This window comes from Scardinius erythrophthalmus, assembly GCF_964197995.2.
Source record: "Scardinius erythrophthalmus genome assembly, chromosome: 1".
NCBI lineage: Eukaryota > Metazoa > Chordata > Actinopteri > Cypriniformes > Leuciscidae > Scardinius > Scardinius erythrophthalmus.
In genome coordinates, this window is record NC_138221.1 from 62,368,301 (window position 1) to 62,396,145 (window position 27,845).

The following is a 27,845-nucleotide window of genomic DNA, read 5'->3' on the forward strand; positions in this document are numbered from 1 at the left end:
TAACTAAATAATTAACTAATGTTAACAAATGGCAACTTACTTTAATCAATTAACATGTATCTCCACTTACAATACATTTGTGACCCTGGACCACAAAGCCAGTCACATGGGTAGTTTTTTTTTTAGAAAATTGAGATATGTGCATCACGTGAAAGCTGAATAAATAAGCTTTCCATTGATGTATGGTTTGTTAGGATAGGACAATATTTGGCCGAGATAAAACTACAAATCTGGAATCTGAGGGTGCAAAAAATTTGAGAAAATCCCCTTTAAAGTTGTCCATTTATGTTCACGATTATGCTGCATTTACAATGCACTCAGTTCACTCAAAAAATGCAATAATTTTTGGCATGAAAGAAAAATCGATAATTTTGACCCATACAATGTATTGTTGGCTATTGCCACAAATATACCCGTGCGACTTGTGACGGTTGTGTGATCCAGGGTCACATTTATCTTATGTAATAGCAGATCATTACAACTAAAACAGGTTATTCAGTTTGAAATAATGGTGGGGCGGGACATTGTTTTTGTTTCCTGGGATTCAGATTGAGCATAAAAAGTAATAATAGAAATTGAAGTTTATCCACAGAAACCCGCTGAAATAGTACTCCTCTTGTCCTTCACATTCCAGCTGAAGAGGAAGCGTGTGGGCGCTGGATTTCGTGGCTCATCCAGCCTGTTCCAGACAGCTGGAGATCTTCTGAACTCTCAGAAGGAGATGCTCGGCACGGACCCCATCTGTGAGGAAGAGGAGGAGGAAACCGGAAAGACACAGGAGATGAAAAGCACTAAAACAACACCCGCCGGCGTGTCCCCCATCAAAGCCAAAACCAGCACCACTTCCTCCCTGAGCAGCCCGAGCAAAAAACTCTCTAAGAAGCAGCAGAAACTAGCAGAAGCAGCCAAAGACATGCGCTCTATATCACAGTATTTCGGGAAAAAGCAAGTAGACGTGCCTCAGACGAAAGGAGGAAGTGTTAAATCAGAGCCTGAGGAGGAAGGATCTCCCCATCACTCGCCATCACCAGATCTGACTGACTTCATAACGATGAATAACAGCTCCATGGATGTAGAAAGCATTTCAGAGAATGACGCTGCTGCGCACGCGAGTCCCTCTGCAGAAGAGGATGAGGCGATCATGGACCGGTATGATGGGAGAAGACACTTTCTCTCAGAGCTGTTTGATATCTAGGGTGTGTTCACACTTGGCGGATTTGGTTCGATTAAAGGGGTGGTTGATTATGATTTCACTTTTCTAACTTCAGTTAGTGTGTAATGTTGCTGTTTGAGCATAAACAACATCTGCAAAGTCACAACGCTCAAAGTTCAAAGCAAAGGGAGATATTTGCTTTTACAGAAATCGCATTTTAAGGACTACAACAAACGGCTGGTAGGGACTACACGAGCTTCCTCCCAGGTTAGTGACATCTCGAACCCTAAAATTTACATAAACCCCGCCCCCGGAACACGATTATAGATTATCAAGACAGAGTATACTAATCATTGACAAGAAGATAACTACACATAAGCTACATAAATTCATCAACTAACCATTCAGAAATGTTGTCACTCCATCTTTCTGACGCCGGTTTGAAAATAAAAGTTTTTGAAATTTTCAGTGTGTGCGTGTGTAAGGTAATAGGAGCTGATAACATATGAGCTCATGAAGCTCCACGCCCTGTGTTGGGAGCAGCAGCTCATTTGCATCTAAAGGAACAGACACAAAAACGTTTTGCTCACCCTCAAAAAGTGACAATTTTAACATGCTATATAAAAATATCTGTGGGGTATTTTGTGCTAAAACTTCACATATAGGCTCTGTGGACATCAAAGACTTGTTTTACATCTTGTGAAAAAGTAATTATACCACCCCTTTAAAATGAATCCTGGTGCGATTGCTCTGTTAGTGCGGTTCATTTGAATAAGTGGCCATCTGAAGAAGCGGACCAAGACCACAGAAAAGATGGTTTTGAGTCCGCTTCCAAACGAAGCTCTTCACAAGTTCTCAGCTGGTAAAAATACTATCATACTGTATGTACGCATATACAACGAGCGTGTTTAGTCCAGAAAAGCATTGTTTTGGATGTTCCGTAAGTTCAGTTTGGCAAAATCAGGCTACTTCTACATTAATCCAGGTAGAGGTTTCATTTCAAAATGCTCTCCGTCCACACTAGCGTTTTCCAAAAGTTTCTCATCCACCCTCGAATGTTGGAAAACGCTAAATTTACCCGACCGTGCATGCATGTGGAAACCCTCATAAAAGTTCACTGAGATGATACAGACGGAACAGATAGACGTAAAGTCACCACACAGTTCTTCTGGCAGGATCACTTTATTAAAGCTGCAATCCGTAACTTTTTTGGGTTGAAAATTATCCCAAAATAAAAATTTTGAGCAAGTACATAACCAGCCAGTGTTCAGAACTCTCTGCTTGTCTTAGCTCGATTCAAAATGGTTAGCTGGTAATAATGTTTTTAACTCCAGTGGTACTGGTGGATTTTCGCGGGAAATATGAGCATGTCTTTGCGTCATTACGTCACACCTGCACACATAAAGGAGTATGAAATGAGTATGTATGGACTTATCTAACTATAAGATACGGTGCGGATACAGTGAATAAGCTAAAGTCCCAAAAAGTCTGTGTACTCCGTTAAACCCTTAACTGTTAAAAGGACAAGATATTGCAGCGGACATTCAAATAGATTTTTTTATCACGAATATAGAACTGACCTGAAGGAAAATGCTATATCTACTGTAAATGAAGGTACACTCGCTTACTCAATCTCTCACAATACTCTGCTCTATGAGCTTCAGTGAACAATATTGAGATCATATGTGGTTGCTAGGAGTGTTGTGTAGTGATACATAGAACCGTCGAGTGAAGCGTGTTCGCTTGAGTCTACCGTGAATAAAACACAGCTATTGACCAATCAGAATCAAGGACTGGAACGAACCGTTTTATAAAGATGAATGTCTATGGGTTCAATATGCGTCACATGACTAAACTTGTGTCTTCGTTTTCAAATGCCTCTGTTTTCACAGTCCACACAACAACATGAAAATGGCGTTTTTAAATGTATCCACTTAGGAGAGCGTTTTCAGAAAGCTTCATTTTTTGTTGCTTAAAACGCTATCTCGGTGTGGACGGAAAGCCAAAAAGAAGGGAAAAAGTTTTCAAATGAAAATGTTTTAGTGTGGACAAGGCCTTGTTTTTGTTTTGTATCTTTAGGTTCAGTGTTAAAAATGATGAGCGCTAAGCGAACCAGAACCAAATGTAGCGGTTTCTTTTTGTGTGTTTTTTGGGTCCGGATCAAGCGAACTGAACTAGTGTGAACACCCTCAGTCATCATGGAGGAAATGCCTTAAATGTTCTCAATGTGTTCTGAACCACTGTTTCTTTGTCCAAACAGAGGGAATCTGAAGTCTGACGGCCAACAAGAATCGCCAAAACAAGTAATATCACAATTTATTCTTCATCAAAGGAATCATATTATAAGGAAGCCCTGAACCACAACGTAAAAAAAGAAAATCCATAATTCTTTAATCCGAGAGTAAAGCCGAAATATTTCAAGATTAAAGTTGAAATATTTCAAGATTAAATTTTTTTTATATTTAGAGATTAAAGTCATAATATTTTGAAAATGAAGTTGTAATATTTTGAGAATAAAATAAAAATTACGAGAATAGTTTTCCGTAGTTTCATAGTATTTTTTTTTTGTGTGTGTGTATGAAGAAAAGCCTCTGACATGAAGAAACAAAGTCAAACTGCCTCTGACATGGATCTAAACATAATACATATTTGTTTTTTACTTTATTCTCAAAATATTTCACCTATATTCTCAAAAGATTTAAACTTTATTCTCAAAATATTTCACCTATATTCTCAAAAGATTTAAACTTTATTCTCAAAATATTGAAACTTTATTCTCAAAATATTGAAACTTTATTCTCAAAATATTGAAACTTTTTTCTTGAAATGCTAAGACGTTATTCTCATAATTGATTATTTTTTTTACACACACACACACACACACACACACACACACACACACACACACACACACACACACACACACACACACACACACACACACACACACACACACACACACACACACATATATATTTGTTATACGTTTACGGTTCAGGGCTTCCGTAAAATTATGAGAAACATTGACCTTAGGGAAAAAAATGTATGATTAAAAAATAGTATATGACCCCTTTAACAAGAGCTTTATGGAGAGCTGATTGTCATGTCAGTAGTCTGTTTCTTTTCCTCAGTCACGTGAGGAGAGAGCGGCATCTCCTCCTGCGAAACGCAACCGCATGATGAAGGACAGCAAGAGAGTGACCTTTGACCCAGTGGTGCAGGAGACGCAGTTTGGCACAATGAACGGAGATGCGGCTGCGATTTCACAAAAGCCCGTGACACTGAAGGAGGCCGCTGATATTGTGGTCCGATGCCTGGATCCATTCTACAAAAAGGGCAAATTCGCAAACAAGGTGATCATTTCCATTCAAATGTAAAACACGTACAAAGTACGATGTTAGAATGAAAGCTTCAATTTTGCTCCTTTTCCCCGACAGGATTTGTTCAAATCCTTTGCACGTTTCCTCTCCCATCTTCTCACTGAGGGAAAAACTGCACGCCGAGGCCAAGGTGAGACTATCCTTAACCTTATAAAAATCCAACATTTTTCAAGTGCTGAATTAGCGCTTTGACGTCTCATTTTTCCCCACAGTGAAGATGGAAGCGAAGAGCCTCATCAAGGGTTTCTTCAGCAGGGTTCAGCGCTGTGAGAGCGAGGCAGACTGGAGACACTTGAAAGTCCAGGACAGATAGCGATCTCCATCTTTATTATCCCTTAATCCAAACCCCTGGAGATCCTCCAATCCCTGTCATGTCCGAGATGCCGCATGTTTAGCAGCTGCTGCTGTATATCTCAGGTGTAGCGTGAGGGCCTAAGCATACATTGCACATGAATATGAACTGATGAAAAGCGCTTTTTCATGTTGGAAATCTGAACGAGCAACAGACCGCAATAACTGTAATGTAGCATTAGTTGCTTATAATGCACTCGAAGGAGTGCGAACTGTATTGAAAACTCCATTAAAAGTGAACAAATGGAAAATGGAGAAGTACTTCATGCTGAATAATTTATGGCATAATTGGGAAGTTTGTGTGTCTTCAATAGAGCGGTAAACCTCCGGTTTTTCAGTAGCCTCAGTTGTGTATATATTTTTCTCATTTATTTTCTCCACAGGGATTGCAAAACATCATTTTGTATAGTATATTTATGTCATTGCCATCTTTTATGAGTGCATGAACTGCTCATTAGCATTGGGAATGACCATCACATTTTCTCTATGGTTCTTATGGTTTATGCTTTTGTTGAAACAATTTGTTCCCATTATTTCAACATGCTTTTAATTAACAGCTGAATTAATGGTGAAAAACTACATTTCCCATGATGCTCTACAGAAAATTCCACCAATCAGAGTTGCGGTGAGCAAATCGTACCAGAAGAGCCTGCAAGGCGCTTCCACTCTGTCAAAATACGTAAACATATTGTATGCAATTAGCAATAAACTTAAAATATATTGATTTATAGATATAATCAGCAAATTTAAATAAATAGTTTGTTATTTTACATAACTCTGTAATTCGATTGTCATTCGCAGTGCTGGATGGTTTGGTTAATGGCTTATAATACTTTAATGAAGAATCACAAAAAGGGGAAAAAACACTTATGAAATCAATGCCACTGTGAAAGTGGGCGGGCACTAATGCAGTCTAATAATGGAGTTTTCTGATTGGTGGATCTCGCTTCAGGATTATGGGTATTGTAGTTCTTCACTGGGAATTCGGCTTTTTAAACACCTTTGCGTTCACACACTTGACTTCTACAGAAGGATAAATCATCGCTTAACCTCAGAGGTCTGTCTTGAAGTGTTTGTTACTGAAAATCAATTACTTAATAGAGAAACTGAATGGGAATTTTACTGGGAGTTAGGATACTGTTGTGCTCTTGCTGTCACATTTATGCTGCATTATGGGTCGCCTAGAACTCACATTTGTCTTCAGTTTTATTGCTGCACATAAGAAAAAAAGTACTTATTCATTAAATCTGGCTTCGTGCTATTATTAGGCACCTCTAAAATTACACCTTAATCATGTCATTGTCTTCCTCTCTGCGGGAAACTGCTCGAAATAAACGAGTTTAACGCTCGACTGAGCCCACAGTCACTGCTGAATGGAGACCCTCTAATTATCCCTCTTCAGAGTGAAAACAGCCCTCAGATTCCTGGACAAACGGATTATTGTGTTTGACAGTTTCTCTCGGTGGAAGAGGAGAAATTACGATCCCTACTACGGCGAAGGATTTGTGCGGTAAGTCATGAATATTAATAAACGGTGTGATGTGTCAGTTCACTTTTCAGTTTCAAGGATATATTTGCTTGTGCATAATAAATATAACATGAAGATGTTTTCACGTTTGTCTAAAGGTTGAATCAACATTGGCAAAAAAAAAAAAATCTGCAGCCAGTTGCATGAACTTGGATTGTGTCTATTTTGAGAACTAGTTATGGCCAAAGAGGTGATCTCTTACTTTTCCAAAAATAACTAAAAATTAAAACAAACTTACAAAATTACTTTTTTAAATTAGACCAGTCTACCTTTTTATGTAACGTTAACTAACTTTAAAAAGTTACACCCAGTCTTCAAAACAAAACAAAAACTACCTTTTTAAGACTAGTCTGAACAGACACAGGTCACGTTTTGACATAAAAAGTTGAAAAATAAATTGAAAAATATAATTTTCCTCATATTTTGGAGGACATGACTAGGCCATTTTTGACAGACTCGCTCGCTGCTTGAAACCATCCAATGGCTGACGCCTGTTTTGTGAATATTAATAGAGAGTGTTGACGTGGCCCTGCAGCCGACCAATAGCGAAGATCTGTCTCATGAATATTAAGAGCTTGACCTTCCCAATAGTAGGATTTCGGGTACTTCATCCATTCGGGCGAAACCAACGGGATGTTGTTGGGAAGTCGGATGAGGAGAGATATCCGCGCTTAGCACGGCAGTGGGAGGGATTGAACGTGGCAGAACTAAATGGCAACACCGTGACATTTCCTTTAATTCCTAGGAAATTTTCTCCTGGCATGCTGGACACATTTGACGCGAACGGAGCGCGTGTTTGTTCGCAGTAAGTAACGTTAGCGCGCGCTGTCATTGTTGCGTTGAGCGGATCTCCATCGCGGATGCTGCTCGAAAAACACATTTATTCAGCGTAGAAATAGCTGGTTAAAGTGTGTTTTAATGCATAATATGGACATCTAGGAAAGTCTGTGTGTTTTAAATGCGATTGTAAATGTATTGCATGAACGCCTTGACAAGTCAGATGTTGCAACCTCATGCATTTGTATCGCTTTGATAGATCTCCGCATCTTTGAGCCTCCGTTTACCGCGACACACTGATGCTCCGAGCCGGCAGAATGGACGAGTTTGTCACGGAAGAGGATGAGCCGTGGTACGACCAGAGAGACCTGGAGCAAGGTGAGATTAAACGCCACAAACCGCATCAGTTTGACAACAAAGACGGGTGTGTGTGAGTGACAAACCGCGGACAAAGAAAGTGCTCATTGTGTGTATAAACAATGGTTTCCCCTGTCTTTATAGAGTCTCGATCGTGTCATATTTGGAAATGCATTAGAGGTTGAAGGTTAGAGACCAGCTGTGATGATGATGACTGTAAATGGATGACGTCTTCCTCTGGATCTGTGTCAGTCCAGATGCTCAGCATTAGCTCAGTCTGCTTTAACCTCCTCATCACTAACCGTGTGTCTGCAGACTCAAAGCATTAATGTAGTAAGCAGAGATGCATCATATACATCAGCTGATATTTGTTTTTCTTAAACCTTCACAATCTACCAACAGCTTTGGATAATAGATGGTGCATTGCATTTAGAAATCGCTTGTTGTATTCCTCATTTGTAAGCCGCCTTGGATAAAAGTATAAATGTGATTTGATTTGTTTTCATCAGCTATTAGTTACGAGTTTTTTATTTTAAAAATGCAATCCAGTCAACAGGAACAACTGGAAAAGTAATGGCAACTCAACTTGGTCAAATGGGAGCCATTTGGTTTCTGGACTGTACAATGCAACAGCTGTTTCACATGTCCGATTGGATTATTTTCCAATCTTGAGTTTTTCTGACTCCCCCCAGTCCAGTTATTTCAATATCATCATGCTGTGTTTGAACGAGAGGAAACCTGGACGGACGGCACAAAGTGTTTCTCTGATGTCTTTGCCCTCTCTCTGCCCTCTGGATTGAATCCCACTGAAAACGCTGAGCTGTGGAACAGCCTGTGACCGATCTTTATGTATTTCAGGACACTTTGTTGCACTGTACTCTAGAACTGATGATGAGCCAGTAACTGGATGCTTAAATTAGATCTGATGCACGTGTCTTATACAGTCAAACCAAAAATTATTCAGACGCCAGATATCATTTTTTATATTTTTTAACTATGGGTGCAGGACATTTATGTAAGTGAGGATAGAAAAATAAAGTAAACTGGGACATATTATACCCAACAATTCTTCATAAAGTGACTACCAGTAAAATTTATACAAATTTGGAACCAAATATTATCCAGACACTTTGACCTGACCATGTTTTTCTTAAGTGTTTTTTCTTTAATTGCTAATTAATGTGGCATTTTTACACCACAGACTGAACAAAATGAAGCATTGCATGGTAATTTGTTGACCTAAATTGTTGTCCATCTAATTGTGGTGTTAAATTTAACAGCTGACAGATATTCAACCTTATTCATCTGTGAGACAGTCTAACAGTCACAACTGATTTAATAACTCTGAGTTCTTGTCATATTTTATTACCATTTTCTAAACTAGTAAAATAGCAAATAAACTGTGATAATGTGTAAAATGTCTGGATAAATTTTGGTTTGACTGTAGCTGTGCAGTGGGAATGAGAAGGAAGGCAAATGGAGAATTCTGACTATTTAAGGAATTGGGATTGAAATGGAATCCGGAACAACGATCCTTTGGCTGAGGCGATTCGCTGGGAACAGTCACAGTTGTGTATCTTCTCATCAACCGCATTGGCTCACTTCCACCATTATCGCAGTAAGCTTGATTTGCATGTTTAGACATGCTTCGGAAATGCACCGCCAGCTACAGGAAGACTGCTAATGATACCATGTTTAGAGGCATATTTTTTCACAATCAAATTAGCTAAGTAGTCTAATATTCATGCACTTTGTGCTAATGGAGGGCCCTAACACACAATCTCTTTCGCAGAGACTCCATATTGATCCGTTTCAGGATCTTAAAGCAATCCATCAGCAAGAGGAAATGGCGTTTTAGGAAGTGCCCGCTCAGATCTCAAAAGAGTGAAATGTCACCCTCGCTCAGCTAGTGGCGTTTTGATAAATAACATAGTGGCACGTTGGTTTTGAAGTGGATTTCTTGAACCTGGAATAGTTTGTGGTTTCAGGGCCACGATTTGATATCACTTCACCATAAAGAGTGATTTCCCCTGCTGAACCAAAACCACAGGACTTCAGTGCGGACAGAAGAGTTCAGTATGTGACTTGAGCGGCATTAAAGTTGTTAATCTAACCGAGGCAAACTTTCGTTTAAAAGCATAATTAGAATGGAAGCGACACTTTTAAGTTTGACCGTATTTTCGTTTTTGGTCAAATTGCCTTTTGAATTGCCTTGCTTGGGGCACGACTTTGATCGCATCAAAAATCGCTATTTTTAAAACACTAAGAAGGCTCGACACAACATGAAACTTTGCTGGAAGTATCACCAGGGGCTCTACACATTAACTCCAGCATTGAGAACATTGTTTGTGTACACAGCGTTTACTAAAAAGAAAGATTTTGAACAACTCTCTGTAGCTGTTGCTGTTTCCGTCCGCCGGCATTTTGACAGTCAAAAATAGTCGATCTCCGAATGTCAATGAACTGACTTTATATTTTAGTATTGCTTCTTATGAGGATCCTTTTTCATATACAAGGTCAATATTGATTTTCACTAACGACAAAACAACAAATTATCCGTGAATTTATATGGAACTAAGCTTTAGGAGCTTTCCATCTTTACTCTCCTCCCTGTTACGTTGCATTCGGAGATCGACTATTTTTGACTGTCAAAATGCCGGCGGACGGAAACAGCAACAGTTGTACAAAACCTTTCTTTTTAGTAAACTCTGTGTACACAAACAATGTTCTCAATGCTGGAGTTCATGTGTAGAGCCCCTGGTGATACTTCGAGCAAAGTTTCATGTTGTGTCGAGCCTTCTTAGTGTTTTAAAAATAGCGATTTTTGATGCGATCATAGAAGTGTCCCAAGCAAGGCAATTCAAAAGTCAATTTGACCAAAAACGAAAATACGGTCAAATCTAAAAGTGACGTTTCCATTCTAATTATGCTTTTAAACGAAAGTTTGCCTCGGGTAGATTAACAAAAAGACCCTAGGTAGCATTTTGGCGAGAGTTACCCTTTCAGGCTGGCTGGGATGCTCTGATTGGGACTCCTGGCACGGCTGTCTCTTTTGAAGGGGACGATACAGCTGGGCAGAACGAGGGTGAAAGACGACATCACTCAGACGAGAGACACTTCAGATGCACACAGCACTAAGCACACAGTACATGGAGATAATCAGCTTTTATGGCAGATCAAATATCTATTCAGTCATGCATTATGTGATGTTTTAGTCTCTTATTTACTTACATTTGGTTACATAACGCATAACTATGTGTAATGAGCTGGACACTGAGGGGCTGTTTACACGACACCGTTTTAAACTAAAAACTTAAACTTTTTATGCGTTTTGGCCGTTTGTTTACTCGACATCTGCCTGAAAACGTGAACTTTGTGCAAGTGCAAGTTTTTGAAAACGGTCTCCGTGTAAACGACAAAAAAACGCGAATCTCGGAAAACGGTGACGTATAACGTGTTGTCTATAGTGTTTCATCGCCATCTAATGGCCTTGCAGCAGAATACAGCGTTTTTAGTCGTTTTAGCAGATCCGTGTGAGTGGGGATCGTTTTGACTGTCTGTGGAAGGAAAAACTTCTCCCAATTTAAGCATATCGTTGTCGTGTAAACGTAGCCTAAAACAGTGATATTTGATAAGGCAAACATGGTTGTTGCTCATTCTTAAGGGATTTGAACAAGCCTCTAGTCATAACTAAACTCTGGCTCGTAACTCATCCTTCACATTTGTGCTGCAAATGTGCTAATGATTTTATATTTGAACAATCAAAAAAAGATAATATAATCGTAATTAATGAAACTTTATCCAATTAATAATTTAATGAAGTTTTAACAATAGTGTTATATGAAATGTTAGATTATTATTTTTTTTTTTCTGAAATTGTGAAGTTCTAGCATTGCAGAGCTTACAAATTGTAATTCTGTTGTCATCGTCAGCCAAAGTAATTTGAGTTCCAGTTCATATTTTTGCCCCTTTTGATTGACCCTTTTGTATGACTACTGTGGTCATCGCTGTTTTTAAGTGATTGTTTAAAAAAAATTGTACGTTAAACGAACTAGTGTTGTCACGGTACAATACCAGTAAAATTTCACGGTTCGGCACCATAGCAAACGCTATAGTGATTGTTTTATTATTTTATAGAAACTATTAAATAAATGTATACATTTATTTTATGCTGTTAATAATTATGAGTAGATAACACATTAACACATTCATTTAGTCATTATTTGCTATATGCAGCAAAGAAAGCTATCAGATTGAAAGATGATTTTCCCAAAACGGTATGTTTTTTTCAAGGTAAATTTAGGTGTCTTTCCAAAAAAGGATGCTTGGAAAGACCAAAAGGACACCGCATAGGAAGTATGAGGAGTCCATATAGTTTTTGACCTTTGCCGATTGTAAAAAAAAAAAAAAAAAAAAAAAAAAAATCATAAAAATGGTTAATTTGTGAAGATTATCAGGATGAACAAAACATGTAAGAATCATAAGCTTTTGTTTGTCACAGACAGGGCTTAAGCCTAGTCCCAGACAAAAATACATGTCTGAGTTTTTAACTGAAAGCAACTTGCGCTGAAAATATGTCACATTCACACTAGTAATGTTTTTTTAGGTTATGATTATAAAAGCTACTTAAATGCCCTAATTGAACTAAGGTCTAATCCTGGCTTAATCTAAGTCTATGAAACCAGTCCCTTATTTTCTGCAATAATCCTAAAGCCACTGGAAAAATCCAGTTGTGTGTTTTGTCGAGGGAACAAGGGTGATGTTAACTTCTGGTTTGCCTTACAAAAATACATCATCACTGCAGCCCTCTATTGAGCAGATTCTGACTAACATAAATGCCTCTTATTGGCTCAACAAACATGTCTGTGATTGGCTACAAAGCTCAACTCTGCAAAAACACGTTGTACTTTTGACATCCCTAAACCAAACTTTTATTTTGTCGGGTTTTCGTGAAGACCTTTGAGTTTCTGTTTCTGTTTGACGATAGTTTTATCAGAAATGAAATGTTGAAATGCTGGTGAAGCTCTAGAGATGAAGTTCATACGTTCATATCCATGTGTAGTGAGACGGCAGATGCTGAAAACACCGTGAGCATCACGCGTGTTTGAACCTGCGCTATTCATTCACACACAGATGTGCAAAAAAAAAAATGCAGACCTCATATTTCAATAGCAAGCTTTTTGCACTTCACACTAGTCCTCATCTCGATGTGGTTAAGTGTACGACCCTACTTTAGATTTATCTTTCCATATTTTGCTAAATCCAATGACATTATACAGTAAATTATAGTGAATTATTATGACTTCAGCGTTTTGGTGGCAAGCACTACTCTAGATAAAGTGAGTAGTAAATCTGTTTCGGCTGGTGGAGGATGTAAAGGTTCAGCTTGAGCTGTAGTTGTAAAGGGCTTTGCTCTTGTTCTTGGTTTGCTGTCGTGTCGTGTGTTGATCTGAAACCACACGTGCAGAAAACCTCAGTGCACATGAGGCCTATATATGTCCTCGGGCGAGTGAGGCGTGGTGTGTCTGTAACGTGCATGTTAGCTTGGAAAGGCTCTTCAGAGGAACACATCCTCATTGTGAATGTTAATTAAGAAAAATGCTTAATTAGGATGTGGTTTCTCAGAGAAACCGCTGACCTTGTTTCAAGGCTGTTACTAAAAATGTCTGACTGTACAGAATATCACATTCTGCTGTTGTTACGCAACAACCTTATCCAAGAAGTGCTGTGTTAACCAGTGTTAACATTCACAGTAATCTAGTGAGGATGCACAATTTTAACCATATCAATAAAATGTGACTCTGGATCACAAAACCAGTCATAAGTCGCACGGGTATATTTGCGGCAATAGCCAACGATACATTATACGGGTCAAAATTATAGATTTTTCTTTTATGCCAAAAATCATTAGGATATTAAGTAAAGATCATGTTCCATGAAGATATTTAGTAAATTTCCTGCCTTGAATATATAAAAAATGTATTTTTGTGAGTGAATGCTGCACAATCGCCAACTTAAATGAACAACTTTAAAGGCGATTTTCTCAATGTTTAGATTTTTCTGCACCCTCAGATTCCAGATTTTCAAATAGTTGTATCTCGACCAAATATTGTTCTATCCTAACAAACCACACATCAATGGAAAGCTTATTTATTCAACTTTCAGGTGATGTGTATATATATAAAAAAAAAGTCACATAAGACGGTTTTGTGGTTTTGTGGTCCAGGGTCACAAATGTTAAGGATAATATTAGGAATTCTTTCTTTTGTTGAATCAATGTGCGACAGACTTACTACGGTTTTGGCAAACTAGGTAGTCCATTTCTCCAACGATGCATCGTACTATGAGAGTTTAGCAGTGAGTTACGTCACTGTACCGGAAACGCACCTCGATTAAAAAAGGCCTCGATATGCACCTTATTTTAAAATTGACTGTGAATGTGCGAGACATCAGATTCATTATCTGATTATTATACCGCTACAGGTAAACTAGAAGAATAACGAGCTGCTGTAAATGGTAAAGCTATTTGTGCTATAAACCAGTGTGTTTATGATAAGAAATACCAGTTTGCAATTTCGAGCACATATCGAGCTGTTTTTGTACAGCTATAAAAAACTGGAAGCGAATGACACCGGAAGCCTTGCACATTCAAGTTACAAATGGGCGCGCTGCTCTTATGTTAAAAATAAGGTGGAAACTTCAAGCAAAATCAAAGAACGAACTGATGTGACGTTATTTTGAACAAAATCAGGCCAAAAAGAAGTTAGTTTCAGGAGATCGAAAAGGTTTGCTAAATCAACCATGACAATGACATAATAGGTGGGTGTGGCTCTGAGGCTCCGCCTTCTTTGGCGTGGAAATCTTCTCCGGTTCATTTCTTCTCGAGTCTGACATCCGTGAGTAAAACCACGAACACACTGGAGAGCCGCTTTACAGTAGGAACTTAAGTTGTAATTCTAATTGAAAGCTACACTGATGCTGTTTTTCATGTTTAATATGGTAAAGCTGCTTGTGTTAAAGCAATCTATTGTATAAAGTGATATATATATATATATATATATAACACACGCGACATGACTTGACTGGCGTGCCAATTTGCAGAGCCGTTGCAAACATTTCCATATCGCTATGATCAGATGCTTTCTTAACTCTTTTCTCACCGCTCTCATTTTTGTTGTGTTTGTTTTAATATTGAGAGGAGAGCATGCAGCAGAAATTTCCTTATCTAAACGTCGCTCTCAGCAGCGTGGACGCCGTCTGGATGTTCGCTAACAGTAATATCACTTCAAAGGTATTTCCAACTTCTTTTTACCCCTAAACGAAGATCGATAAAGGACTTCGCCGCGGGACTTAATTCAAACAGTGAAGTTACAAAAGCACTAAACAAACAGTCATCTGTTTTATCGGCTAATTTTTGTCCCTGTTCATAATCAATTTCATGTCAGATTTCACTTTTTTTTAATTCTAGACATTTATTAGAGGACATTTTAATTGACAATAGTAAAACAGGATAGATCAGATTTCAGCCATAACGATATAATTCTTAGCCAATGGCGGTTTATATCGGTGCATCCCTATAATGCACTGCAAGAAAACCACTAGCGCAATGGATCCGAAAATGAACTGTAAACGAATAGTTTTGATACCCACTTACAGTATATGTGTTTATCAATCTATGTGTTATTCTCTCTCGACTCCCATGGGATCAGTTTCCACACACAGACACTGGAGGAAAGTATGTTGCAACGCGGCCCCAAACGCTCTTGTGTGATTTATGCGTGTGATGCTCTGTGCTTCTTCATTATAGCATGTTTGCCTCGTCGCTGGCATCATCTCATCTCATGATAAATCTCTGCATTCATATCTGTGTAATGGAGGTCAATGATTCAGATCTTAATACTTCAGCACCTCCCACGATGTCACTTCCTCCCCTGTGTGTGACACTGTCTCCGCTAGCATGTTCCCAGTGTCTGCTGGGTATTAAAACGCCATCTGAGGAGACTGGAGGACTGTGTTTGTGTCTCTGAATGGGGGATTTAGTGTCAAATCACACTGCACTCTCTATGGAGATACGGCTGTGGAGGAAAAACAAGGAATGGAGGACAAAAACAAAGAATCAGAAGGACAACAGCCTCAATACAACCAAAAATCAGTTGTTTCCATCCAAACGTGCCAATTTAACTTCATGTGCAAAATTGGAATATTTGCGAATAAACCAGCGTTTCAAAAGGACAAAACTGTCACTTCCTGGGATATTGCTGCATAATATCTGAATCAAAAATGGAAGTTGCTGCAAACAGGGAATTATTTTGAAACTGTGGCTTTTTATTCCTCCGTCATGAATGAATTCAGTGCGCACAGACGAATCTCAATAAATGCAGTCATGTTCTTTTGTGTTAGGATGCTGGTGTTTGGGAACACAACCATGTGAGACGCTTCTGAGAGGGAATTAAACCAAATAATCATTGCGATGAGACTTTGGCTCAAGCATTTCAGAACGACCAAGCCAACATTTGAGATGCTGTGATGTGATTGGTCCACTGGTTACTCCAGTTATCCAATCACTGTTGAGGCAAAGTCACCTGAGTTTTTGTTGTGCGCTGAGGGATTTATTCATCACATGTGTTTCCATCATAATTTATGCACGTCGTCTTATTAGATAAAAAATGATCCGCCTCAATTGAGCGCATTCTATGGAAGCTTGTTTCCGCCACAAAATAAAACATTTTAAAGGATAATTGCGAGACAATTGCGAGATATATAGTCAGAATTGTGTGAAATAAAGTTGCAATTGCGTGTTATAAAGTCAGAATTCTAACTTTTGTTCTTGCAATTGCTACTTTATATCACGCAATTCTGACTTTACAACACATAATTTATATCTGGCAATTCTGACTTCTTTTCTCAGAATTGTGAGACATAAACTCACAATTGTGAGATATAAAGTCCAATTCTAAGGAAAAAAATACTGACTTTTTATTTTTTACCTCAGAATAGTTTATATCTCACAATTCTGACTTTATAACACGTAATTGCGACCTTATATCATGCAATTCTGACTTTATGTCTCCCAATTGCGACTTTATTTCTCAGAATTGCGACTTTATATCTCGCAATTGCAACTTTATTTCTCAGAATTACGACTTTATTTCTCAGAATTGCGACTTTGTATCCCGCAATTGCGACTTTATTTTTTCAGAATTGCGACTTTATATCTCGCAATTGCGACTTTATTTCTCAGAATTGCGACTTTATTTCTCAGAATTGCGACTTTGTATCCCGCAATTGCGACTTTATTTTTTCAGAATTGCGACTTTATATCTCGCAATTGCGACTTTATTTCTCAGAATTCCGACTTTATTTCTCAGAATTGCGACTTTATATCTCGCAATTCCGACTTTATTTCTCAGAATTGCGACTTTATGTCTCGCAATTGCGACTCTTTCTCAGAATTGCGACTTTATATCTCGCAATTGCAACTTTATTTCTTACAATTCTGACTTCATATCTCGCAATTCTGAGAGAAAACGTCAGAACTGTGAGATAAAAAGTCGCAATTATTATTATTTATTTATTATTCAGTGGCGGAAACGAGCTTCCATACATATCTGCATTTTTAGAATGCAATAACCCAAAATTTGCTTAAAAATAGGTGGATGGAAACATAGCTACTGTTGTCAAGGTTTCAAGGTTTAGTGTGTCATTTGATGTTAAAATATGTTTCATCCTAACCAAACATGCAACTATAAGGAAACTATTCATTGAAGATGCTGGTCTTCATCCATTCAAGTAGACATTTCATATTCTCTATCCTATTCTTCTCTTTCTACTGAGCGACAGAAGGCCAGACTTCAGAACCTTTATAACACGCGCTTCATATTCAGACGATCCTGCCGCTCCTTCTCTTTGTCTTTGATTTCTTCAGTCGTGTCTTGGCTGACGTCACTCTGGCTCGTGTTCATCAGAAAACACGAAGGATTAAATAAAATCACCTCCTTTAGGCGGAATTAAACCGCAGGATTTTCTCTGCCCTCGTTTCGCTCCTTTCTCAGGTTTTAACACACCGACGCCACTAATGCCAGCTACCGCAGAGAAACACACTCTGCTTGTGTGAGGTAGAGCTCCTTGTAAGTAGTAAATGTCAGAACCATTCAATCATTTCAGCCGTTTTTTCCTCTGGTGTTATATTATCAGCGTAATTCTGTATTTTATCTGTTAGAAAATTGCTTAGACTCAGATACAGTAAGCAGAACATCATAAACTGGTGTGGGGAAAAACAGGCCCATCAGACTGAATTTACTTTTACCTTTATTTTACCTGTAATAAAATATACATGTTCAGATGTACACTACTGTTCAAAATGTTGGGGTATATGCTAGGATTAGCTATAGGATATAGCATATATCTCTCATACTCACCAAGACTGCATCATGTATGTGATCAGAAATGCAGTAAAAAACAGTAATATTGTGAAACATTATTACATTTGAAAATAACTGATTTATATTGTGTTATATAATTAAGATGTAATGTTTTTCCTGTGAGCAAAGCTGAATTTTCAGCATCATTACTCCAGTCTTCTCTTCAGTGTCACATGATCCTTCAGAAATCATTTGAATATGATGATTTGATGCTCAAGAAACATTTCTGATTATTATCAGTGTTTAAAACGGTTATGCTGCTTCATATTTGTGGAAACCATGACAATTCTTCTACTTTGACAAATAGAAAGTTCAAAAGATCAGCATTTATTTGAAATAGAAATATTTTGGTAGCCATGTAAAAGTCTGTACTATCCTTGCTGAATATTAATTGATTAATTAATTAATTCAATCCTACTGACCCCAACAGTGTGATTTCACACAAATTTCGTGTCACTAAATTACTTGATCTCACAGTTACCTTCTTTAAGCGGCCTTTTAAATTCACGCTGTATTTGAAGTAAAAAACTAATTTGGTGGGTTCTCTTTAATTGCCCAATAGAAATGAATGGAAAACTGTGGTAACCAGAATTTGTTATTCCTAATGCTGAAACACCTGCAGTACACAATGTGCTGCTTAACGGAGAAAAAAAAGAAAAGAAACAAAAGACTTCCTCGCAGACCCCTTGATATTGTGCTGTGTTTTTGTCTCAGATCTGCACTTGGCAGCCGAGCTGGGTAAAACCCTGCTGGAGCGCAATAAAGAGCTGGAGGACTCGCTGCAGCAGATGTACATCAACAATGAGGAGCAGGTGCAGGAGATCGAGGTACAGACCTGCTCAAACACTGCTCCAGAACACATTCTCTCATGACCCAGAACTGGCCGTCACATAATTATGCTTATTATGGATGACAACAATACTGTATTTCACAACTAATTAGACATGTTTCTCTAAACTAAGTTCAATACTAGAACTTGGGTAAACATGGGTGAACAGCTGCTACTTTGATGATGCACGCGTACCACGGTTCGGACCCAAATAATATAATGCGAATACAATCCGGCGGGAGCAATCAAATTCTGGTTCGGACTAGCCTATCAAACTAAATGTGAAAGCGCCCTAATTGTGCACCCTAAACCACCACATAATGTCTACCACATTGACCATGTTTACATGTGCACTAATAATTTGATTATTCATTTAAATGATCAGAGTAAGGACTTATTCGCAGCTTAACGAGCTGACTCGTTTACATGCAATTTTCATCATTCTGATTACTCACTGCCATTCTTCTAGGTGTATCGCAGGCTTCAGTCAAATACAAAACACATTTCTATGGACATATTGGTTTTTTTTCAGTGATAAATATCTTCTAAAATATCTTGATTTCAATGTTTTCGACCATCAATATACTGCATTATGGTTATGTCACGAGCATACGACTTGTTCAACACCCCAAATATGCTATGTTCACGAATCTGCGCATGACAACGTCATCCGTGTCCGTCACAAGCACATGCGCACTGATCAGAGTGAGATAATGCGATTAAAGAGTTTACATGCTTGTTTATTGCCATTATAATCGGCGTACACCACATATATTACTGCGATTATTACTCGCATTAATTTGACAGAAGTATTGTGTTTACATGAGGTAAAGTTTAATCGCAGTATAGCCTAAATCTCACTATAATCGCACATGTAAACGTAGTCATTTTGTTTTCCAAAAACGTCATGAAATCAATAAAATTGGCTGAATACATTTTTTTCCATCAAATTTGCAGTGTTAGAATATATTAAGTTAATGTATGGAATGTAATGAAATGCTGTGTATATGCATTAAACAATCAAACAACAAAAAAATGACAGTTGGCATTTCAAACTTTGATTATTAGTATCATCTACAGTTTGTGGACACATTCCAAATGTTGTTCATTTTTCATATTGAATTCATATTATTAAAAACGTTGAGGAAATGAATTGAATTTAGAGGGATTCTCATTGCATATCTGAATGGTGCATGTCTCAGCGAAGAATAATTTTCTCCAGATTTCCCGTCGATGAGCCAATTAGATATCAGCACGATGCTAACGGAGCGCATGAAGCGTGTTTGCAGATGAGAGCACATGCGGTGGGAGTCGCCTGTACGTGTGCCAGACCCACCGAACAAAGACTCCGTTGCATATCTGAGAACAATGAGCTGCTGTTGCTCGGATATACTCGGATACTGGCCTCACTCTGTGTGGATCGCACAGCATTTAGATATCTCAGACCTCTAATGCTGAGACCGCTTGGGCTGCAGCCGTATGAATCCAAGCACAGAAAAAAATGAGAAATGTAAGGGGTTTATGGTCTTAAGCTTAGTGAAGGAAGGTTCAGAGCGATATTTAACACAAAAACTCATTTCACAAGAGATTACCAAACTTTCCACAAGAATATGCCATTTTATAATAGCTTGAACACATTCTTACTGATGTGAGAATCCACCAATGGGAACAATCCCATTTTTACTGTAGTTGTGAACAATGGCTCCACCATATGAAGAAGAAAAACAAAACAAGATACTGTGATATTTCATCATCATTGGGAGACACGTTATTTTTGGCACTTTTATGAACGGTTTCTTAATTAGGTTCACATAATATCAGCATATTGAATCGATTCACTGAAACTGATTCGTTTAATGAAACTTGTCAACCCTAAAGGTTTTTAAAACGCCTCAATACTCTCATACTGTAAATCATAAGAACAATCACACAACTAGTCTGACACGCTCTGTAGAAAACATTCACCAATAGCCCTGTTTACAGTGATGTGATATATCCTCTGCATGTGTGTCTTCGTGTCAGTACTTGACCAAGCAGATGGAGATGTTACGCGAGATGAACGAGCAGCACGCTAAAGTGTACGAGCAGCTGGATGTGACGGCCCGAGAGCTGGAGATAACCAATGAGAAACTGGTGCTGGAAAGCAAAGCATCTCAGCAGAAGATTGACAGGTGAGCCCATACCTTATCAGAGCATCATGGGAAATGCACTGCACACCGGGGATGACACAAGTACTGGTACTTCGGTAACGAAAATGTCAGTACCAGTACTCTCTAAAACTGATATATTCCTGACATTATGAGTCTAAAGGCCCGTTCACACAAAGAACGATAACTATATTAGCGTCCACGTCAATGTTTGGCCGCGTTTCCTTAAAGGGACACTTCACCCATTTGCATTAAGCTTTGCATTGTTAGAAACCCAGTCATTCTATTGAATGGTCGTGCAACACTCTCTCATTTTCCCCTGAGACGGGAGAAATCTGTTATTTACCTCTTACACTTCCTCCTACAATGACGCAAAAATCGTCATTTTGCGTCATTGTAGGAGGAAGTGTTAGAGGGGGGGATTTCTGTTAAGACTACAGACACTAGTTTCTCATCTTTCCCAGGGTGGGGCGCGCTCACGCTACAGACCTATTACAGATCAGTGGGTGGGACTTTACTCTCTGAAACTGAAAGCAATATCCTCCATCTTGTTTGAAGCTAAGCTAACAGGCGCTGTGGAGACAGATGTAAAGTTATGACAATAGCGGAGGAGAGTGCTCAATATGATATAGAAGAAGAGGATTTCGGAAGTCTGATGCTTGAATCAGGTGTTTGTGGCTACCTTTACAAGCCGCATTATAGCGAAGAGCAGCCGAGGCAGAAGACCTGCCTGCCGCGGACGAGGAGCCCGGACTGGCTCGAGTTAGGGCGGACTGGTGGCGCCGGTGATCTCACAATGCAGCTACGAACCGCTACGAACACAGAGATAGAGTCCGTCTGCGGCAAAGAATTTCAACGATGACAATTTCTCCTGGACGAAATCTCTGAATCAGACGAGGACACGGACGTTTGTGTTGTGAACTATCCTAGTTTCGCACCGCATATGTTCTGACTGAACATCCAGGTACCATGCAATAATTCACCTTTTCGAAAGAAATACAAACGAGGAGTAATGCACTATATGAGTTCGCCAACTAACTAGACATTTTGTGTGAATGTGAAATGAATTTCAAGCTCTGGTGGTAGCTAGCCTTGTAGACGGAAGAGTGATTTCTCTTATAGGCAGATATGCGCTTTCTGGATTAGTGGGAGTGGCTTGCAGAGCTGTGCAATGTGGTGCATTGTGGGAGTTGTTGTCTTTCATACAAATGCGTTCTGAAGTTATTTTTTGTCTTTTCTCGGTCACGAAGGCACCAAATTCAAAAATTATTTTACATTTCGACTACATATATGACCCACTTTAAATAAAAAACAATGTTCAAATGGGTGAAATGACCCTTTAAAGCATTGCAAGTTGATCGTAGAACAATTGATACCGATCAACTTAGGCTTACAATCTTTAGGGAAACGCAGCCCTGTTTAATATAAGCGCGTGCCGCAGTTTTATCATCTGCTGCTTTAACTGCTCAAGCTCTTTAAAGCAGGATGGATTCTGATTGGCTGTAATTGTTTGTATTGTTCATCAGCTGGAAAAAATCGTTGTGAAAGTGATTCCAACCTAGACAGCAACATGGTGTCGGCTCAGATCTGGCCCACATGTGGATCAACGTGTCCCAGATGTGGGCCGGATCTGGGCCAACACTATGTTACTGTCTGGGAATCATCATGTGTAATTACAATTGTGGACTATTACATATTCTATATATTCTAGGTAACACTTTATTTTATAGTGTCCTTGTTACATGTTACATGTAGTTACTGTAGTAATATCCATAAATTATGCATAATTACATGCAACTAACCCTGAACCAAACCCCAATCTCTATAGTAAGTACATGTAGTTCATTATTATTACTCAGTTCTTACATGCATAATTATATGTATACATGCATAATTACACTGTAACATGGACACCTTAAAATAAAGTGTAACCATATTCTATATATACATCACTATTCTTTTACATTTCGAACAAATTTTAAAACTATATTTTTCACAGCTATCACCCTTGGTGTGAACAGGCCTTTACTCTGGCAAAGGTTCAGCTCATAAATATTAATTTGGTCATGCTGATATTGCATTGCATGAGCCTCAATAAATTAATATTCATGAGTTAAACCTTCAGATTCATTATCTGACTAGTTCCCACTTACCATTGTTTGCTTTCCATCAAATCAGGATTACTGTATTGATATTGTGACCTCTCCAGGCTAGTCTCCCCCCCTTTTTTGTGTCCCTTTACTGAAATTGTATTAGGGCATTTACATTATTCAAAGGTTGATGGTAAATTTCTGTATTATCTGACAATCCAATGGACAATACCAGAGAACATTACATTTCTGATATGGTTTATGTTGTCTGGCTGTCTCATGCATGGAGTGATCATATGCACACATATTCATACAGATTGACAAGTACCATGGAGATGCTTCAGGGGCAGGTCGACACGCTGACGGCTCGCGTGGAGGAACTGCGCACTTTGGAAGAGCTCAGGGTTCACAGAGAAAAGAAAGAGAGGAGAAAGACAGTGCACTCTTTTCCCTGCCTCAAAGAGCTCTGCACCGCTCCCAGGTACGTCCCGATTTATTACATCTGCAGCGGAGACGTCATGTCATTAAAAATGTGTCCACGGGGGAAAATGACACAGAAAACAATATCTCACCGTGGGCAAACAGTAATTTACAAGAAAGAGAAGAACAGAATGAAATAGACCTTGGTCAGGGTAGCGCCATATTTACTTTGTGACAGGAATGAAAACGAGGCTGTGCGGGACAGAAGAACAGTGCGTTCAATAGATCGTACTGTTCTTTAACAACATACCCAAAATACCTTTATCCAAAATACCCTTTAAGTAGAAACGAACTCCACCAAATGGTTTTGAACCATTTTAGTTTGGAACCATTTTCACAATTCAATTGACATATCTTTTGAATAATATGGGGCTTGCTTTAGTTTTATATTTAAAGTAAAATATTTTAAATAAGGTTCTCACAGTTTTAGAGAATTGGAAATATCCAATTCTAAATTCGGCTCTAAAATATGTCTAGAAATTGAGGTTTCTGAGTGCAGGCTCAATAAAATGTCTTTTAGAAATCCTTGGGAACACTGATAACTTTTTTATTGCAAACAAATCCATGCATGTTTTTTATTTTTTTATTTTACCTCATAATTTTTTTATAAAAATATCATAACTCAGTCCTCTGGTGAAAAATGGCAGACTTTTGATGCAGGACTTCTCCAATCATTTACCCTGTGTCCAAAATTGCATACTATCATATCATATATACAGTACGTGAGCCAAGTAGTATATCCAAATTCGTAGTATTCATAAAACAGTAGGCAAAAAGTCCCCAGATGACCTACTACTTTCGGTTAGATTCTGAGGTGTGCATTCAATGGACACTTTTCCCATGAGGCCAGGGGAGAGGATTTGTGAATGGTAGTGAAGCGACGCAACTGATGCCATAGGTCTCGTGATAACATGGATGCTGTACATCCATTCATACTACACACATTTGTACTATATAGTTCGTAATTTTGTTACATACTATATCGTACGTAATCATGTTCGTGAAGCAAGTTTTAAACCAAATTTAGTACCTATTATACAGTATGTGATTTAGGATGCAGCACGTCCACGCCATTCCAAGTTCGACACTTTTGAGGGCAAGGCCCACATCTCAACATCAGCCAATCATACCCTACTTTTCTCCATACTCCCAGATGTACATTTCTAGAGTTGTCAAAAAGTACCGAAATTTTAAAAATGTGACGCGCTGAGCGGAATCGTAAACCCCTCTGATTGGCTATTGTGTTCACGCGCTCATCGAATATGTCTGTGATTGGCTACAATGATCAGCGCTTCAAAAACATGTTGTAAATACACATCAATGACGCACTTCACCGAGCGCTTACACAGATACACACGGGAGCGTTTGATGGACGCCTGCTTGTGCTTTCAAACGCTCCCGCTCCCGTTTTTTAAAAACACTTTCAAACGCTCCCTTGCGTTGATCATTGAAGCCAATCACAGACAAATCCGATGAGCTCGTGAACACAACGGCCAATCAGAGGTGTTTAGGATATTACGCTCAACAGCGCTCAAAGAGTCACAATTTAAAAATTTCAGTGTCGACTTGCCAAGTCTGTACTTTTTGACAACTCTATACGTCACTATATGCAAGAAAATGTGATGCTTCCATTACATTGTGACTTTAAAAAATGTGTTATCAGCATTATTGTCGTCTCTAAAACCTGAATTTTCTGTTCTCCGTATCCATCACGGTGTGTTCTCTGTGCCTATGGTTTGGTGTTTCTTTTGCAGGTACGAGGATAGTTTCATGGTGTCCTACCCGGGCAGTGGTGACCTAGAGGAATGTCAACCCACTGACGAAGAGAAGGAGCATCTGCGCGTGATGGTGTCGTCTTTGCGCGCAGCCGTGGCGGCCGAGCGCGGTCGGCGTGAGGCGGCCGAGCGGGAATGTGGCGCGGTGCTACAGGAGTTCGAGCGCTTGGAGCAGCGTCTCACGGGGGCGGAGAATTGCCAGCGGCGCGTGTACGAACTGGAGGCGGAGCTACAGGAGATGCAGCAGCTCCGCAAGTCCCGAGCCTGCCTGCTAAGTGGAGACGAGGGCCTGGAGCAAACGCTGCTCAACAGCGCCCCCGAGACGGACACGCCGGATGATGCCGTCATGGCTGGAACTCAGAACGGGGATGCGGCGCCCGTCCGGAAGAGTTGCAGCGACACGGCTCTAGACGCCATCTCTGCGCTCGATGCCTCAGGGAGACGCAAAGGCAGCTACGCGCTTCATGCTAACGGCGTCCGGAAGAGGGGCATGTCCATCCTACGGGAGGTGGATGAGCAGTATCACGCCCTCCTGGAGAAGTACGAGGAGCTGCTAGGGAAGTGCCGGCGCCACGAGGAGAGCCTATGCCACGCTGAGGTGCAGACCTCCCGACCCGTGTCCCGGGACCCGTCCATGAAGGAGTGCCGGATCGCAGAACCCCAGCGGCCGCCCACTCCTCCACAGACGCCCTCGACTCCTGAGGCCCTGGAGGGAATCAGCCGGCAAGTGGAGGCTGTGGACAAGCGGCTGAGCCAAAACACTCCCGAGTACAAAGCCCTCTTCAAAGAGATCTTTTCCCGCTTGCAGAGGACCAAGAGCGACATTAACTCCACCAAAGGGAGGAAAAGTGACACACACTCCACCAAAGGGAGGAAAGGTGGAAAATAGCCGATTTTCGCTCTTAATATTCGTGCCACTGATTCTGTTTCCTCAGTCGTTCATGTAACGTCTTACTTTTCTTTTTTCCGAAACTACAGTCAGAAAGATGTTTAGAGAGGGCTGTTTAGTACAACCCATCCCTGAATCATTTGGTGCCACATATCAAGAGATAAATGGTGGATTTTATGTTAACAGGATGTGCTAATGTGCTTTTGCCGGGTTGGCCTTTTAGTGTAGACCATATTACTCACCATTGGTTAAAATGTTAACCATATTCACCCTGAAGATGATCATTGCTGATTATTTCCTTTCTCGCATGTATTACATGTTATGAATAACCACAGCGTTGTGTAACCACTTTTGTTCAATATTAAATCACACTTTGCTTTAGAAGGGTGTTTGATACATTTATTACCTTGAGCATATGGATGAACGAGTGAGTGAGTGAGTTGAGTGATCAGGATGAATCTGCTGTAGGGTTGTGTCTAGAAGGAAACCCTTGTTCTGTGAAAAATCTTACATGCAACAGTCTCAGTCCACAGACTGACCATCTGACGCACATTTCACACAAAACTGGCCAACAATTGCAGAAAATCAAGTTCTAATCTTGCTGGCTGGGAGTTTGGATAACCCTGTCCACCAGGAACTAAAGGTGCCCACAAGGTACTAGATTACTACAATGAGGAAGCAATAATCACTGGACTTACAAAAGTTTTAGGTTAGTTCCATCAAGTGTTATTTAGATGATATTCAGTTTTTTTTTGAGGCGCTTAGTAGTTAGAGATACCCATAACCATGACTATACAGAGTCTACAACAATTGGTACTTCTGGATGAACACAAATTCTGATCGCAAAGTCTCCATCCATTTTTCTGTATGTTTGCTAATTTCTGGTGTTAATTAACCATTTTGAATAACTCCATCCCTCAAAATAAAGTAAAATCAAAATGAAATGTGGACACTTTCTTGTTAGTCAGTCAGTCAGTCAGTCTCCTCTTTAGAATAAAACCTAAAGTATACTCCCCTGGTCAGCATTCTGCTCTGACCATCCATCCGTGTGCAGTAACTGTATTTTCATGTACGCTTATAATGGGATTAGTAGCAGTCAGAATAAAAAAGTTGCATGCAACCACGTCAGTTGGAATGAATTCGCCAAAACCTATTCAAATTTCATTCAGATTGTAAGTGGTAGTTTAAACCTTTTTTAATCCGATCGAGAGGACATGCAAACACTTGATCGTATGATGCGTGGAACAAGCTGTTGAATAAAGCATCAAATGACTGTTATGTCATTTTAAGTCTCCTTCCACTCATCTTCTGTGAAGTGGAGCAGGACAATGTCCCACCAGTCCTCGTTTCAGACTCTCATCCTCAGACGCCTTGTTTTGGACGTGAGAAGGGGCGTTTTTACTGCTTGATATAAGCAGCACGGCACAGTGGTTCATGTGCTCATCATCTCCAAATTGGAACCCGAAATAGATAAATATTAAAGGGATAATTCACCCAAAAATGTCAACTTGCATAGGCTGCCTGCCGAAAGCTAGTCATTTTGGTATATAAAGTTTTAAATATTGATATTTTTTCTTACAGAAACCCATTGCTTTGCTTCAGAAGGACTTTATTAAGCCCCTGGAGCCGTATAAATTACTTTTATGATGGATGGATGTGCTTTTATGG

General features: G+C 39.4%; 2 protein-coding genes across 3 annotated transcripts in view; both read left to right on the forward strand.

The window, feature by feature from the left end:
• Positions 1-6,195, forward strand: part of recql5 (RecQ helicase-like 5) — a 33,674-nt gene extending 27,479 nt beyond the window's left edge. Inside the window, exons 15-19 of one of the 2 annotated variants that reach the window (XM_081350654.1) lie at positions 635-1,149; positions 3,414-3,456; positions 4,285-4,506; positions 4,591-4,663; positions 4,746-6,195. In XM_081350654.1, coding sequence (XP_081206780.1) covers positions 635-1,149; positions 3,414-3,456; positions 4,285-4,506; positions 4,591-4,663; positions 4,746-4,846 — 954 coding nt within the window. In that variant the 3' untranslated portion in view covers positions 4,847-6,195. Of the gene's footprint in view, positions 1-634; positions 1,150-3,413; positions 3,457-4,266; positions 4,507-4,590; positions 4,664-4,745 lie in introns of both variants that reach the window. The other variant, XM_081350653.1, reaches the window with a different exon arrangement.
• A 750-nt stretch (positions 6,196-6,945) lies between these two features.
• On the forward strand, positions 6,946-27,125 carry cdr2l (cerebellar degeneration-related protein 2-like). Its single transcript, XM_081350970.1, has 6 exons — positions 6,946-7,217; positions 7,449-7,567; positions 18,682-18,794; positions 20,819-20,967; positions 23,350-23,514; positions 25,268-27,125. Exons 2-6 carry the CDS (start codon positions 7,489-7,491, stop codon positions 26,175-26,177), a joined length of 1,416 nt encoding a protein of 471 aa, XP_081207096.1. The 5' UTR covers positions 6,946-7,217; positions 7,449-7,488; the 3' UTR covers positions 26,178-27,125.
• Positions 27,126-27,845: the final 720 nt, after the last annotated feature.